The sequence below is a fragment of the Mesoplodon bidens genome, assembly GCF_964165515.1.
Source record: "Mesoplodon bidens genome assembly, chromosome: 3".
NCBI classification, from domain to species: domain Eukaryota; kingdom Metazoa; phylum Chordata; class Mammalia; order Artiodactyla; family Ziphiidae; genus Mesoplodon; species Mesoplodon bidens.
This window is the reverse complement of record NC_138178.1, coordinates 137,955,199-137,972,942: the sequence shown is the minus strand read 5'-3', so window position 1 is coordinate 137,972,942 and position 17,744 is coordinate 137,955,199. Positions and strand designations below refer to the sequence as shown.

Below are 17,744 nucleotides of genomic sequence, written 5' to 3'. Positions count from 1 at the left end.
TTATGCATACATCTACATATGATACAACCATTCCACTCCTAGGTATTTACCCAAGAATAAAAGGTGGTGCATGAATCTTCATATCAGCTTTGTTTTATTAGCCCAAAACCAGAAAAAAAAAAAAAACTGGAAACAACCCAAATACCCAACAAGAAAATAAATGGAAAGTAAATTGTGGGATATACATACAATGGAAAAGTACTCAGCAATAAAAAGGAATGAACCATTGATACACACTACAACAAAGATGAATCTCAAAACCATTATTCTGTGTGAAAGAAGCCAGACAAAAAAAGAATACATCTTGTTCGATTCAATTTGTATAAAACTCTGAAAAATGCAAAATGATCTACAGTTACATAAAGCACATGAGTGGTTTCTTGGTTGGGGGATGACAAGTGTGAAGGTGAAACTACAAAGTGACACTAGCAAACTTTTGGATATGAAGGATATGTTCATTATCTTGATTATGGAAAGGATTTCATAACTATATACATATGTCAAAGCTCATCAAACCATGCATTTTAAATACATACTGTTTAGTGCATGTCAATTATACCTCAGTAATGTTGCTTAAAAATAGAATAAATAAATTATAAATTGCCATAATAAAATACTATACAGATCCATTACACCCTTTTTTTAATGTAAGATAATGGAATCTTAGTGACCTTATTTTTACTAAAGCTTCAAAAACATACTACTGTTTTATCATCCTAGAAATTATTTCAATTATTCCTCATAATGCTAAAAAAAAGCTAAAGTAATAAGAAACAAAAGAATGATGGAATCACCTGAAGAATGATGCAATAGTTAAATAAATAACAACTACTATATCAACCTTCAGTTTTCTTATTGCAGTGCCCAAATTACTACGTCTTTTTTTGTATCATCTCTTAAGAGGATATGACAATATCCTAGATGAATTTTCTCAAACTCAAAAAATCAGTGAGTTATTGGTATATTCTTAAGTATACAATTTAATGATTTTTAGTAAATTTACAAAGCAACCATCAAAACAATCCAATTTTAGGACATTTTCATCAACCCAAAACAGATCCCTGATTCCCAATTACAGTCACTCAAGTGTATATTTTTAAGGACTAAAGGGAAATATTACCTTCTCATCCAGTCAGTCATTAAAGAGAATGGATTTCATTCCACAATAATATGGGACAAGAACTTTGACTATCCATTTTGCTAAAAGAATGTGTTAATTTTTTTTTTTACTTTTTATGATGTTTGTGTACCATCGCTTTTACACAACTTGCTACAGTTTTTAAGTAAATAAATACTATAGGCGGGTACATACACAAAGGTATCGTGAAGAAAGGAGATGATGTAGAAATGATTAATTAATTGGATTGGTCATTCTAACTGGTGTTTATAAATCTAAAAATGAGAACCTTTTCTTACCATAATTAGTAAATATTCTTTACATGAAAACCCACTACAAATGTGTATACATATGCACATATAACTGAACAATACTTACATTTCTTTTTGTTTCTTTTTGTTTCACAAAACAATACTTACATTTACTATGTACAGTGCCCTTGTCTAGTTTATTTTGTTTTACTCCATTTTGTAAAATATTGGACAAAATCCACAATCTGAAAACACCAATAATATAGCCTTTCAGTATATCATTTTTAAACTTTAAGTTGAGAGTTAAGATGGTACTGGATAAGTTATCTGTAACAAGTAAATAAAACCCACCAAGACCAGTAGGCAAGCTCAACAAACAGATGAAGTAGTAGAGCCACCATGAGGTTACACACGTTAACGTCAAGCAAACGAGAGGATAAAGGAAAGAACTAACTCAGAAAGAACGGCAGCTTCATGGAAAAGTTACCACAGAGTTCCAAGAAATACCCTCCTGCTGCTGACTCTTTTGCTGGGAAACCAGAGCTGTCCAAATGTCTTACAACTGGAACGACTACTGTCTCACTAGCAAGTTCAAGCTGTTGAATCTTTCTTCCTCTTCTTCTCTGGGATGAAGAGGTGAAAACAGTGGAATGAAGTAAACATTATTGTTTCTGCTTCCCTTACTTTCAATTCTTTCTAAATTAAGTTTGAGGTAAAACTCAAAGCAAGAGACCTAAAGGTTGAATGAATTTTCTCTAAATCTAAAAACAGTTAATCACTCCTTGGAAGAATATTTTTAAAAGATTTAGAAAGTGGCAATCCCTCAAGTCCTGATGTTACTCATCATAAACTATCAAAGCAGATACACTGCATGCTTATAACACAAGGCAGACGAGAGGACAGGAGAGACTAAGCTAGTAACAAAAATATAAAGTGCCATCTACACTGGGTAAGGAGGTTAAAAGAAAGTAGAAGGTGATGAATGGTGGGATTCTATTTTGTTTTCATATTCATTAGCCCCAGAAAGGGTAAGATAATTTGGGGGCTTGATGGGATAAGTAAGATGCTGAATTAAATGAAAAAATAAAATTTTTGAAGACCCCCCCCCCAAAAAAGGGCAAAGCAATCATAATAAGAAATCTAAAGAAACATAATCATTGTACAATCATGGCCCAACTGAAAATAATATTTACGTATTTACCATGGAAATAGTGAATACTGATTTAATTTTAAAACTGTGATATAACTGTATTGGGAAATAATAGGAGAAGTGAAATAAGAATAGGGAAGGAGTTTTAGAGGGCTAAATCTTCATCTCTCAATTAGGATGTCAAGAGGCAGGTCTAAAACTGGAAATCAAGAAACTGCAGTATAACTGTATGATTTAGAAATATACAGATAAACAGCACAACAAAAATTAAGATGTAGAAGCTGGGCAGAGTCAAAACTGGTCATCTGATCCACATTTTACCATCTTGTTGATAATTTTCCTTTCAGAAACATTACTCCCTTCAAATATTTTTCATAAACTAAAAAATGATTAACTATCCCTTCTGAACATAAGTAGGACATATGTAGTCAAAAAAGTTACTGGTACTATCTTGGAACCAGAGGGGAGAGACTATTAGAAACTGGAGTAAGTACCAAAGAAGAAGAGTGAGAGATGGTGAAAGAAACTGAATCCTGGTCAGCTCACTGGAGCCCTGCATCAAGTCTCACTTGAAGCTAGTCCTCCCCTTTCCTTATTGGCCAATAAAGTTCACTTATTATTTAAGGCAAAAAAAAAAAAAAAAAAAGATTAACCAACCATGTTCATTCTGCTTTCCCAAAGCATAGCCAGTTGTTTTCCAGACCCAACAATCACAATTCTTTTAACCAAAGCAGGATCTAATTCCTGACCTGTGCTTATTTCTATTGCTCTTATTTTTTTCAAATCTAAGTCTGCACATTCTTCTGAAATCAGTATGACCAAATATGATGGAGAATTTATTTTTATGACTAAATTGACAAGACTTGACAGAAACATGACACAGGATCCCATCCTCAGGACCAACTCTTATCAGGCAACAGTACACCTAGCATATTGGACAGCCAGAGCAGATCATTTTTCATCACACCTGCTCCTTTATACAACAAAATTATTTTCTGTAATAATCATGAAATGAAACATAGTAACAATGCAGAAAAGACACGAATTTTTTCTTCTATTGGATTTTGTACACATTGTGCCACTAAAAATTTTTAAATAAAAATAAAATTCACACAACAAAAGAGGGAAAAGTAACAGACAAAAATACCCATTAATTATACTAATTTAATTTTTGAAAACAGGAAAATATTTGTAAGTACATAAAAGATTGTCACATCATAGTTTCTGTTTTGAGTTTTACTTATGCAAATTTGTCAGTGAATTCATTAAAGTTGATCTTCCTTGTATATTCATGTTCAATAGGGAATAAAGCCAATTTACCTTTGCTCATAATAAATTGGAGAATATTTTTTGTTAATTTTAATTTCGAGTTTCTTTCTTTAAGCAACAGGTATCCAAATAGCTAGAAAATATCTTAATGATAATAAGTTTGATAGTCTCATAAAATAGCTATTTCACAATAAATTCCAGAAACTGCAATAATGTTCATGTCTTTGCTTCTTTAGGATTTTTTCTAGCAACTTTCAGGCGTCCCATAGTCGAAAAGCTTTAAACAAAAATAAATACTCCAAGAACTTAAGTTCTATTTCTTCATCTCTACAATCACTAGACTATCAGTTCACTTCAAATCTACCACTTAAACTCAGAAATATTTAATACCACAGGGGAACTGGAAAGAGAAATTTTGCCAGAAAGGAGTCAGAAGGATTCTAAAATCTGACAAATTTACTCTTGAGTGAGGCTAAATGTAGGTAGGTTCGTTGGCAGTGGCGGGGGGTGGTGATGTTCTGGGGCTGACTATAAAGCTGGGAGTTCCTGATTACACTTTTGTATACAACACAATATTATTCAGGAACAAAGAATAAAGATGTGCTCATTGGAAGCTTACTTATATACTATGAAATCAAAAGTAATAACAGCAATTGTTTAGCACTTGGACCAAAAGAAGATGTTTTCAGGAAGGAGTATTTGAAAACCAACATTGTTTAGAACTGCTAGTACATGCTGATTAAAAAAAACCAAACAGACTGACTTTTAATTGGTTTTATTTTATTATTATTTTTTAATTCTCTACAGATAATGCAACCCTTATTGCCTGCATCAGGCTGGGACGGACCATTCCTACCACCCCACCCTTGCTACACCTCTGCTATCAGGGCACCAACCCAAAAGTTACATAAGCTCCAACCCAAAAGCTTGTGAGTCACAATGCCCAACTCAGTCCTATTTTCCTCATGGGGGAAAAAAATGGAGGCTGAAAACTTGGCTCATATTTAGGCTCATGGTCTCCCTTTTTAAGTTACAGGATTTTAAAAATATACGAATTTTAAAATGCACACATGAACTCAAAATTGGGTAAACAAAAGCTTTTCAACCAACTGCCCCTTGAAATAGTGAAATAGGCTTATTTCTATAGGATTTATCAATGACCTATCTTTTTGTTAAATTAATTTTTATTGGTATATAGTTGTTTTATAATGTTGTGTTAGTTCCTGCTGTACAGCAAAGTCAATCAGCTATATGTATACATATATCCCCTCTTTTTTGGATTTCCTTCCCATTTAGGTCACCAAAGAGCACTGAGTAGAGTTCCCTGTGCTATAAAGTAGGTTCTCATTAGTTGTCTATTTTATATATAGTAGTGTATATATGTCAATCCCAATCTCCCAATTCATCCTACCCCTTCTTCCCCCTCCCACCGTATCCATACGTCCATTCTCTACGCCTGTGTCTCTACTCCTTAGAGCAGAATAATTTTGTTTTCATTGTTTTAAGAATAAAATAAGCAAAGTTGCTACATAAACTCATTGCCTTTAAATATACTATCTGAAATTAAAACAATCTAAAAGCATAATAAAAATAAAGCTCATTCAGATTTTGAAAGCTCTGTAAATGGAATGGCCTTGGCCATAAGGTACAGCGGAGAAAAAGTATCCTAAGAGACTAAAAATCTAGTCTTAGATTTGCACTACCCAGAGATGCGACTCTGAGTAGAGAAGCATTTCCTTCTTTGGCCTCTACTGTAGTGAACTCATGACAGTTCACTCTCCCATAAAAGAGCAGAGCTGCTAAGGATTTTTCCCAGTTCTTGCAGCCTCTTTAGAAACATATTTTTTTTAATATTTGATAAATAACTGAACTTAAAGCAACTCACACAACTGTCTTGCCTCAGAGAACCCTTCCCCCTAGTCTCCCTTATCACATTTAAATGGCAATTTTGTACCTCAGATATAACCCTGGGAGCAACTTTTTGGTAACCCTGCACACGACATCCAATCCATCAAAAATTCTCTATTTTATGCTATCAAAATTATATTCATAATTTGACCACTTTCTCAGCAACTACACTGTTACCATCTTAGTATAAGCCACTACCATCTTAACTAAGACAGTTGCAAGTTTTCTTGTTTTCTCTCCACCATCCATTCTCCTATAACAGACCTTTCTAAATGTAAGTCACATGACACACCTTTGTTCAAAATTCTATGACTTCTCGTCTTCTTCACAGTAAAATCCCAAGTCTTGACCATCATCTAAAAAAAAAAAACCCTACATGGTCTAACTGGACCCAGCCTGCCTTCTTATATAAAAACCTGTTACCACTCTGACCTCATCTCCTGCTATTCCCCAATTCACACTACTCCAGGCACTGGACTCCTTTCTCATCCTCATACACATGCCCATCTCAGGGCCACTGCACTTAGAGTTCCTCTGCCTATCCCCATTATATCACATGATTAGCTTCTTTGCTTAACTCATACCTGTTCAAATATCATCCTACAAAAGATTCCACCCCGACCTATGTAAAAATAGCGCTCTACACCAATCACTACATATCCCTTTATCCTGAGGTATTTGTCTTTTGAAGACAAATACCACAGGATAAAGTATTTTGATACTGCCATCTAACAAATTCATCAGTGTATTTATATTGTTCATTTCACCCCAATATAATGTAAGCTTCATGACAGTGGATGCTTTCTGTTTTGCTCACTGTTGTTTTTTTAGTACCTAGAAGAGTAACTGACACACAGGAGGTGCTTCATAATCGAATGAGTGATAATCAAATGAATAACAAAAGTAACAAAAAACGCTGCTAAATTATCAATTATTTTCTCAATTAACATGAGCTAAATACTATGAGGTTTCGTTTCCCAACAGAGACAATTACATATAGATATACAGAGTCAATTGAATTTTATAGCAATTTGGGAGGAACTGAGAAAATTCCAATAATAAACGGAACTTCCTTTTTTAGGGTCCTGCAGAAATCTGAATTAAAACTATATTTCATTGTCATAATTTATAGTTATAATTTTATTACTAAACTAAATAATTTAGTTTATTTAGTGCTGATTTTCTGAGATTAATTTTGGAATATACATATTTTTTAATTAATACTATGATTGAATACTTTTAAAGTCCTTACTACAAACGACTATTCTGGAATCAACTGCATAATTACATTTCCTCAGTGACCCTGTAATCTCGTGAGCATTTACTCTAGACTAAACAGCCTCATTCAGCTGCCCTGTGTCTGACGGTCGATGAAAGAAGCTTGTTTGACAACTGCTTCAAGCAGAAACATATTTTTTTCCATGACTGTAAAAAAAGATTTAAAACTTACCAGACTAGTGCCAGACTAGAAGATTAAGCAAAAGATTCATGATAGATGTGAGTTGATTTCTTTCTAATTAAATGCCAGCAAAAACAGATACTAAAGACATTTTGCTGTCATAGCTATAAAAAAAGTTAATTTAGTAATACTTTCATAATTACAACAAAGTATATATCATATATTATATACACATACATATTGCAATTTTTGTGAGTTTTGTACTTCTCCATATTCTTTGATTTTCTGGTGCCCCTCAGAATTTTTCCAAAATTAATGTACAAACTTAAGTGTACAGGATTAAAAACAAAACAAACATAACACAAAACAAACACCTTTTCTCCATTCTTAAGACAATCCATGTATAGTAAGTCAATAGGTAAAGACTTTGACCAAAAAAATAGAAATTCTACAACATGATTTTAAAAAAATACTTCAACGTGATAAGAAAAATCACTTAATCAACCAACATGATACTTAATGATGAAACACTTGAAGGATTCAACAACAACAAAAAAAGAGACACAAGAAACTGCAATTATCAAAACTGTATAACACCAAGTTAAGAAGTTCTAGCCAAATGCAATAAAATATGAAACTGAAATCAGAGACAGAGCATTTAAAAGAAAAAAATTGTTTTTTCAGGTTACTGGCTTCCAGATAAAACCCCAGATAGTCACCTTAAAAAACAAAATTATCAGTAAAACAGCTATATACAAAATGAAAATATATTTAACCAAGAACCAGTAAGAAAGCATAATGAAAACAATTTTAAGTACGATGTAACAAAAATTAATTTCCAAGAAATGTGTCAGATATACGAAAACTTAATAAATTTTAAAAGTCCACTCTTTCTGTATCAGTTTATAAGTTTAAAGCAATTCCAAATAAAATACCCAAAAAAGGGATGTTTGGTTGTATCTAGTGGGTAATAGGGATGGCCGTGTCTTAGTTGATAAGGTGTTTTGGTTTGCTTTGTTTGATTACTTGTTTCATAATATTCTATAATGAAAATTTTCAAATGTACAGAAAACTTGAAAGAACTGTAGGGTGCTTTGTTGCTTTGGCCAACAAAGTTTACTTGGAAGAACATATGTATGAAAATGCTAAGGGGCTTCCCTGGTGGTGCAGTGGTTGAGAGTCCACCTGCCGATGCAGGGGACACAGGTTCGTGCCCTGGTCCAGGAAGATCCCACATGCTGCGGAGCAGCTAGGCCCGTGAGCCATGGCCGCTGAGCCTGTGGTCCACAACGGGAGAGGCCACAACAGTGAGAGGCCCGCGTACCACAAAAAAAAAAAAAAAAAAAAAGCTAAGAACACTTTGTAAAAGATAAGTAGCAAAGGAAGACTTGCCCCACTCTGGTAGGAATTCTGGGATGGCCCCCAAGATTCCCACCCCCTTGTGTGCAGCCCTGCATGATTTTGTCCTCATGGATATGATGGATTTCAATCCTTAGATTATATTATATCACAAGAGGGATTTTGCAGATGTAATTAAGATCTCAAATTGGTTGATTATAAGTTAATAAAAAGGGAAATTATCTAAGTGGGCCAAACTTAAACAAGTAAGACCCCTTAAGAAAGGAAGAGATTTGAAGAGATTTTCTCCTGTTAGCACTGAAGAAGATGGAAGCCACTGTGAGTTCTACACTGGCAAGAAACCTAATTCTACCAATAATATGAATGAGCTTGAAAGACAGCCCCCCAGACCTCGCTTACATGGACCCACAGCACCTGCTGACACTTTGATCACAGCCACATGCAATCTGAGTATACGATCCAAGTAACCCATGCCCAGACTCATAATCCACAGACACTGATAATAAATGAGATAAAATGGATGTTGTTTTAAGCCACTTAAATCTGAGGTAATTTGATACACAGCAATAGAAAATAAATATACAACTTAAAACATATCATGAATTTAAATGAATAATAATGTGATATGGTTAAAAAATGGAAACATAGATTATTGGAAAAGAAAGGTCAGTGGACCAAAAGCCCTAGTATGTTAATCTAAAACATCAATGGAAAAAAGAAGGACTACTGAATAAATTATTCTGTGCCAATTGATTTACTAGTTGAAAAAAACAGAGTAAAGATTCTTTTATAGCTCCTTACAAATAAATTAATTCCAGATGGATTAAGTGATTACATATAAATATCAAAGCTACCTAAAAATTAGAATATAAATAAATATATATAAAGTTTTGTGTTGGTTTAGGACTTCTTAAGTAGAAGAGCAATGGAAAATTAGCAGGACATCATTAATATATTTTACTACTCAAAGATTAAACCTACTTCATATAAAGCAACCTAAGTGTCCATCAACAGATGAATGGATAAAGATGTGGTGTGTTTATACACACACACACACACACACACACACACTGGAATGTTACTCAACCATAAAAAAGAATGAAATCCTGCCATTTGCAAAAACGTGGATGAACCTAGAGAGTATTATGCTTAGTGAAATAAGTCAGAGAAAGACAAAAGCTCTGTTATTATTTATATGTGGAATCTTAAAAATAAAACAAATGAATGTACATAACAAAACAGACTCACAGATATAGAAAACAAACTAGTGGTTACGAATAGGGAGAGGGAAGAGGGAGGGGCAAGATAGGGGTATGGGATTAAGAGATGCAAGCTACTGTGTATAAAATAGAAAAGGAACAAGGATATACTGTACAGCAAAGGGAAACATAGCCATTATTTTGTAATAACTTTAAAGGGAATATAGTCTATAAAAATACTGAATCACTATGCTGTAACCTGAAACTAATATAATATTGTAAATCAACTACATTCCAATTAAAACAAAAATAGGCACAAAGTCAATCATGGCCATAAAAAGTCAAAAAAGAAAAAATAAGATATCAAACGTTAATAGTGTTACTATATGGCTGACATATAAATAAGGAAAAATGCTACTCCAATAGAAAAGGGAATAAGGGGCATAAACAGACAATTCATGCATAGGGAGGAAAAGAGGGAAAGAAATTACCGAGGGGACTGTGCCACAATTGTAAAGGTGCTTCCTAAGGAAATGGAACAGCACATGCAATGGCACAAAAATTTGTGAGACATCATGAGGTTCTTAAGAAACACCAAGTATGAGAGGACCAGGACATATAGCTACAAAGGTAGATAGGGGACAGATTATGCAGATAATGATGAGCCAATGAAGAATATTAATAATAGAGAGACATGCCTAGATTGATATATTAGAAAGTTTTCTCTGGCAAAAATGAGGAAGACTTAAGGAAGGAGACTAAGAGAGTGTTACAACAAAAAATTTTTTAGAATATGTTTCATACCTCATCTCAAATTCTTGACATATAAAGTTCCAATTTATCAATTTTTAAGAGCAAAAGAATGATCACGAAAAGTATCTCCAGGGTTGGCATAAACCTTCCAGACTTCAGAAAATACTACAAAGCTACAGTAATCTAAACAGCATGGTATTGGCACAAAAAAACAGACATATAGATCAGTGGAACAGAATAGAGGGCCCAGAAGTAAACCCACACACCTATGGCCAATTAATCTGCATCAAAAATGTCAAGAATATACAATGGAGAAAAGACAGTCTCTTAAGCGAGTGGTGTTGGGAAACCTAGACAGCTAAATGTAAATCAATGAGATTATAACACTCCCTCAAACTATATACAAAAATAAACTCAAGATGGTTTAAAGACCTAAATGTAAGACATGACACCATAAAAATCCTAGAAGAGAACATAGACAAAACATTATTGACACAAATCATAGCAGTATTTTCTTAGATCAGTTTCCCAAAGCAAAAGAAATAAGCAAAAATAAACAAATGGGATGTAATCAAACTTAAAAGCTTTTGCACAGTAAAGGAAACCATAAACAAAACAAAAGACAACCTACAGAATGGGAGAAAATATTTGCAAATGATGCAACTAACAAGGGGTTAATATCCAAAATATACAAACAGCTCACACAACTCATTATCAAAACAAAAAACAACCTAATAAAAAATAGACAGAAAACCTAGAGACATTTCTCCAAAGATATACAGATGGCCAACAGTCACATGAAAAGATGCTCAACATTGCTAATTATTAGAGAAATGCAAATCAAAACCACAATGAGGTATCACCTCACACAGGCCAGAATGACTATCATCAGAAAAGTCTACAAATAATAAATGCTGGAGAGGGTATGGAGAAAATGGAACCCTCCTACACTGTTGGTTGGAATGTAAGTTGGTGCAGTCACCATGGAAAATAACATGGAGGTCCCTTACAAAAACTAAGAATAGAGCTACCATATATGATCCAGCAATCCCACTCCTAAGCATCTATCTGCACACACAATGGAATATTACTCAGCCATAAAAAAGAATGAAATATTGCCATTTGCAGCAACATGGATGGACCTAGAGAATATCATACTAAGGTGAAATAAGTTAGACCAAGACAAATATTATATGATATTACTTATACATGGAATCTAAAAAATAATACAAATGAATCTATAGACAAAACAGAAACAGACTCACAGACATAGAAAACATACTTATGGTTACCAAAGGGGAAAGAGGTGGGGAAGGATAAATTAGTAATATGGGATCAACAGGTACAAACTACTATACATAAAATGGATAAGCAACAAGGATTTACTCTACAGCACAGGGAATTATATTTGATATCTTATAATAACCTATAATGGAAAATAATCTGAAAAAATACTTATATATAACTGAATCACTTTGCTGTACACCTAAAACTAATGGAAGGAAGGAAGGGAGGGAGAGAAAGAATCTCCAGGGTTACTGTGAAGGTGGATCTTCTATTTTAGGGGAACTATATCCTATCCTTTTCCCTCAAGAATGAACATTTTAATTGTTTTGCCAATAACAGTAATGGATTTGTAACAGGTCAGTTACTTCTGTTCAGCAGTGTAGTCTACAGCCACACAAGAAAACAAAATTGATAGGTGTTGATGAAGATCAAATAAGAAACCTTCTAATTATCATCAGGTTCTACTATTATTACAACCACAACTGTTTTCACAAGTGATTTCATAATAATAGCTAAATAATCTTATCAACTGGTTAGGAAGGACTCTAGATAGTAAACTATCACAGTTTAAGTCTATTTTTTAAAGCTCTCATAGTTGATAGCACAGGACTTACATCAGTTATGTTAACAGGAGAGACAGAAATGAATGTGTGCACTTGGCTACGACACTGTGCCACAAAGAAACATACAAAAATGTTCTACAGAAATGGAGATTAAAATTTTATTCTACAGAAATGTGGTAGCAAATGGTTTCATTTAAATTCACAAATAAGTAAAAGTGAAAAATATATATCTTACTTAAAGGTTATAGCTTATAACAGTTTTTCCTTATTTCTGGAATAGGTTCATGAATGAAAAGTTCATATTAAATAAATCACATATTTTTAAAACAGTAGTGATATTTGACTAAATAATTTGAAATTGATGAATAAAACTGATAATCCTTGTAATTTATATTAGTTAAGGGAAATACTCTTCTTTGGGTGGGAAATAGTAAAATATTAACTAGAAAGCCAGTTGGTTATTAAAAAGACACTCTTACAATGCCAATCAATGAGACTTTACTAAACTAACCACTAAAGCTGCAGTCTGGGGAATTTCAATTAGCAGTTAAATTTTCCCAATGCTTGCTCCCACTGGCACAGAATTAATAAAACATGTTTACATATTGCCTTGAGCAAACCAGAAAAGTACTGCCAGTGCAATTTGAACTGTAATTATATATTCATAATAACCTCCTGAATGAGAAATTCTCATTTATTCTTCATCTACTTCTAAAGTTTAATTAACTTTAGAAAAGATTCCAGTAAAAATCACCTAAAATCTCATGGCAATGTACTCCTGATTTTGTCCTTTATCTAAGTTATACATGAGGACAAAAAAGTAGTTCTTTGGAGACACAATGCCTCCTAAGACCTTATGCCACATACTCCCAAAACTATATAATTAAAATTATTTTGAAAGTGCCTGCGTTCATAGTTTTGCACCAACTAAAGTGAAGCTACAAAATGTAGCATTCTTAACTTCTTCATGTCATACAGATTTCAAAGCAAATATAAGAAAATGGAAATAAGGTAATTTATTCTCTATTTGCCTCTAGAGAAACTGAACTTGTTTCCTCTGTAGGATAAAATAACATAAAATGGAAAATTTGTTGTAACAGGAAAAGAAAAGAGAGAGGAGTAGAAGCTAGAGTTTTATGGGAAGGGGGAGAGCCTGTTGTAAAAGATTAACTGGGGCTTATTAGATGTAATCTTCTAACAAAAATATGGACAACCCTTAGAACAGATGTGTAACTACTATACCTTAAGTCAATTAAAGTTTATATTCCTGTACCTTAAGAGTAGCACCTTGGTAGATACCAAATTATTCTTTGAAAAGTCAATTCACAGAGTAACTTCTTCAGTTTCTTTCTAAATGTTTCTGAAAATTAGATTATGTAAAAATACATTTTTAAATCTAAAATAATTTCTAAAAAGGAAGAAAGCAATATAGCTTCAAATAATAATTCCAGAAAAGAAAACGAACTAGTATAGTAAGAAATCAATTTAGGATTTATTTTGGCAAATGTTTAAGTATGAAGTCATAACATATCACCAAAGAGACCACCTGAGCTACTTCATCCTGGCTCCCAAAATGAAACTGTCTGTGTAGAATTCAATCCCTTACAGGACTTCCCTTATGGCACAGTGGTTAAGACTCTGCATCCCAATGCAGAGGGCCCAGGTTCGATCCCTGGTCAGGGAACTGGACCCCACATGCATGCCGCAACTAGGAGTTCACATGCCACAGCTGGGGAGCCCACCTGCCGCAACTAAAACCCGGGCAACAAAATAAACAAATAAATAAAATACTATTAAAAAAAAGAATTCAATCCCTTTCTTAAGATACAAGGCTGATGAGAAGGAAGGTGTGAGACATATTCTATTTTGGTAGATACTTCTACATCAAGAAAAAGTCAATGTTTCTTTAGCAATGCTGACATCACTATTGATGATCTAGAAATTCTTCCCCAGCTTAGCCATAGAAGCTAAAAGAAACTTATAATCAAGGTCCATTGCTTGAAATACATACAAACTCGTAATCAGAACAATTTGTCTTCTTAACTGTTGTGGATACAGAATATATTGCACAGTCTTTGTTGAGAGAGACAAAAGTATACTTCTAGAATTCTGGAACTAACTATATTTTAAATAGTCAATAATCAATGAAAGCCCCCCAACCACTAAAACAAAACAAAATAAAACCATGATCCAGTATCCTTTATTTAGGTTCAAATAAGATTTTAGATATGAAAAACTCGGGAAAAGTACAAACACTATAGTTATACCGTATCTAAATTGCACTTACCTACATTTTTTTTTATAAATTTACTTACTTACTTACTTACTTATTTATTTTTGGCTGCATTGGGTCTTTGTTGCTGCGCGTGGGCCTTCTCTAGTTGTGGCAAGAGGGGGCTACTCTTTGTTGCAGTGCGCAGGCTTCTCATTGCAGTGGCTTCTCTTGTTGCAGAGCACGGGCTCTAGGCTCATGGGCTTCAGTAGTTGTGGCTCACGGGCTCAGTAGCTGTGGCACACAGGCTCAGTAGTTGTGGCTTGCAGGCTCTAGAGCACAGGCTCAGTAGCTGTGGCACATGGGCTTAGTTGTTCTGCGGCATGTGGGATCTTCCCAGACCAGGGCTCAAACCCGTGTCTCCTGCACTGGCAGGCAGATTTCTTAACCACTGCGCCACCAGGGAAGCCCTACCCTACATTTTAAAATTCAAACCACAATAGTAAAGACAGAAGTAAAACAAAAAGGGCTCCAAACAATCAAAAGTGTTGCCAAAGCTTATTCAATTTTAAAATTCTACTCAAAACAAGAAAAAAAGAAAAACAGTCAATCAAGCTAGTCTATTTTACAGAGACTTCTAACAGGGTTAGCTAAATATTAACATACAAATACAGCAGCATCACCACCACAGCAGATTAAAAGAGGAAGATGAGGAGGATATTCCATTGAGTAGGCCAAGTAAAAATCGGCAAAAATTGAACATGCATGAGGAAATGAACTATTTAAAAAACAGCCAAGACTAAGCTGCTGGGGTAGGGCAAAGGTTGGGTGCCACTAGAGGAGGAGTAAAAAACCTACTGCCGCCCTCCCCAACCCTGTACTGACACAGAATAAAGCCTTCAATCACTAAGGAAAGGCAGAAAACCCGCTCTTAGCTAAACTAACATAATGATGCAAAGCAGAGGTTGAAAGAAGGGCAGGAAACTGTCTTATACCCAAGACTTCCCATCCCCACCACCACAAGGCAGAGCTCACCTGTGGGATTGGGAGAGGATAGCAAACTCAACTGCAACCTGAAGTAGGAGACAGAAGTTGTTTGCCTCTGGGGAAGAGAAAGGTACACTGAGAAAGCACCACTGTGAGGCTCTGGCACACAGACCTCCTAAAACAAAAATCAGAACAGGAGAACTAAGAAACCCCCTTGCTCCTACCACAAGACTCATTCCAAGTAAAAAGCAAGAGGAGTCTATCGCTGAGGAGGGACACTGAGAGAGAGAACCCCTTTCTGGCTCAAGTTTGCAGAGTGTGCTGAAAGTTGAGGGTGGAGCAAGAAGACTAAGAAAAACCCTCCAGCATTCCAGGCCTCATACTAGGTACAAAGTGGCAAGAGATCATGGCTGGAAGAATCTGAAGCCTGTGATACACAGATGGTAACTTGAGCAACAACAACCAAACTGAGATAAAACTACAGACTTGATACTCAACTCCCTACACTAATGGCCTAACAGAAAAAGGGACATAAATATTTCTGGCCATAAATATTATTTATCTCAGTCTCTACTGTTCTGTTGTACAATATTCAAAGAAAATTCCAATAAACACAAGAAAGTAGGAAAAACAAATCTACTATTAAGGTATCAAATAGTTAATAGAATCAGACCCACAGATGTTAGAACAATCAAAGAGGCACCTGAAAATAACATGATTACTAAGCTGAAGGACCTAGTGGAAAAAGTGGATAGTATGTGCAAATTGACAGGGAATTTCAACAAAAAGATGGAAATTACAAAAAGGAGTGAAATGGAAATGCTAGGAATGACAACTGCAATATCAGAAAGAATTTCTTTGATGAGCTTATCAGCAAAAGGGACATAGAAGAAGAATAAGTGAACTGTAAGGAAAGGACAAGAAAAATTATCCAAACTTATGAAACACAAAACTCAAGAAAAGACTGAAAAACACAAAATAGAGCATTGAAGAACTGTAAAACAACATCAGAAGGTCTTACCTATGTGAAATCAGAGTCTCAAAATGAAAACAGAGAGAAAATGGGGCAGAAGAAATCTGTGAAGAGATACTGGTTGAGTTATGTACAAAATAAAAACAAATTATAGTCCCAAGATTTCAGAGAAACTTTTAAAGCTCAGAGAAACTGTATCTTCATATATAATGTCACGTTATTGTAGAAAACATACAGTAAAATCTTGCTTTTTAATCCAATCTGGCAATTTCTGCCTATTATTTGGAGTATTTAGACATGTTCTATCAAACATGGGAGCCACTAACTATATGTGGTTATTTAAATTAAACTGAATAAAATTTAATATACAATTCTTCAGTTACACTAGGCATATTCAAGTGCTCAGTAGAAGCATGCAACTGGTGGCTACTATACTGAACAGCAAAGACATAGAATTCCCATTTCAGAAAGCTTTATTGGATAGTGCTTATTTAGAACAATGTAATTACTGATACAGTTAAGATTAAATTTACCACCATGCTATTTGTTTCCTAATTATACGATTTCTTTATTTTTTGCCTCTCTTTTCCTGCCCTCCTTTTCATTAATGGAGTATTTTTAAGGATCTCATTATTTACTCTGTTACTTGCTTACTGTCGGTCCCTCTTTGTTTTACATTTTTAGTTGTTGCTCTAGGATTTATACTAAATATCTCCAAATACTATTATACCTCTTCATGCATAGTGTAGGAACAGTACAACAGCCAAGTTTTTCCCTCTTCCTATCCTTTGTACTAACAGTTGTACAGTTTATTTTTGTGTTCTTATTATTCATAGCCATTTCCATAACCTTTCAAATGTAATTTTTAAAACAAATTTATTTATTTTATTTCTTTATTTTTGGCTGTGTTGGGTCTTCATTGCTGTGCATGGGCTTTCTCTAGTTGTGGCGAGTGGGGGCTACTCTTCATTCGAGTGCACGGGCTTCTCACTGCGGTGGCTTCTCTTGCTGTGGAGCATGGGCTCTGGGCGCACGGGCCTCAGTAGTTGTGGCTCGCAGGCTCTAGAGCACAAGCCCAGTAGTTGTGGTGCACAGGCTTAGTTGCTCCGTGGGATCTTCCTAGACCAGGGCTCGAACCCGTGTCCCCTGCATTGGCAGGTGGATTCTTAGCACCTGTGCCAGCAGGGAAGCCCTCAAATGTAATTTTAATGACAAAATTGTTAGAAAAAGCAACTGTAACAGAGGAGTACTTTAAACACTCCGTCTTCACTAATATTAAAAGTAAAGATTGTGAGAAAATTTATTTTAAAGATACAG

The 17,744-nt window shown here is 34.6% G+C and overlaps 1 protein-coding gene across 3 annotated transcripts in view; it reads right to left on the bottom strand.

Annotated features, from left to right (window-relative positions):
- The window catches only part of MNAT1 (MNAT1 component of CDK activating kinase), a 220,246-nt gene that overhangs the window by 73,627 nt on the left and 128,875 nt on the right, over positions 1–17,744 (bottom strand). Inside the window, exon 8 of one of the 3 annotated variants that reach the window (XM_081230284.1) lies at positions 15,515–15,629. The exons of the other annotated variants lie outside the window; for them this stretch is intronic. Within the exon in view, the coding sequence (XP_081086410.1) occupies positions 15,530–15,629 (100 nt within the window). The 3' untranslated portion in view covers positions 15,515–15,529. Of the gene's footprint in view, positions 1–15,514; positions 15,630–17,744 lie in introns of those variants that run through there. 3 annotated transcript variants of the gene reach the window in all.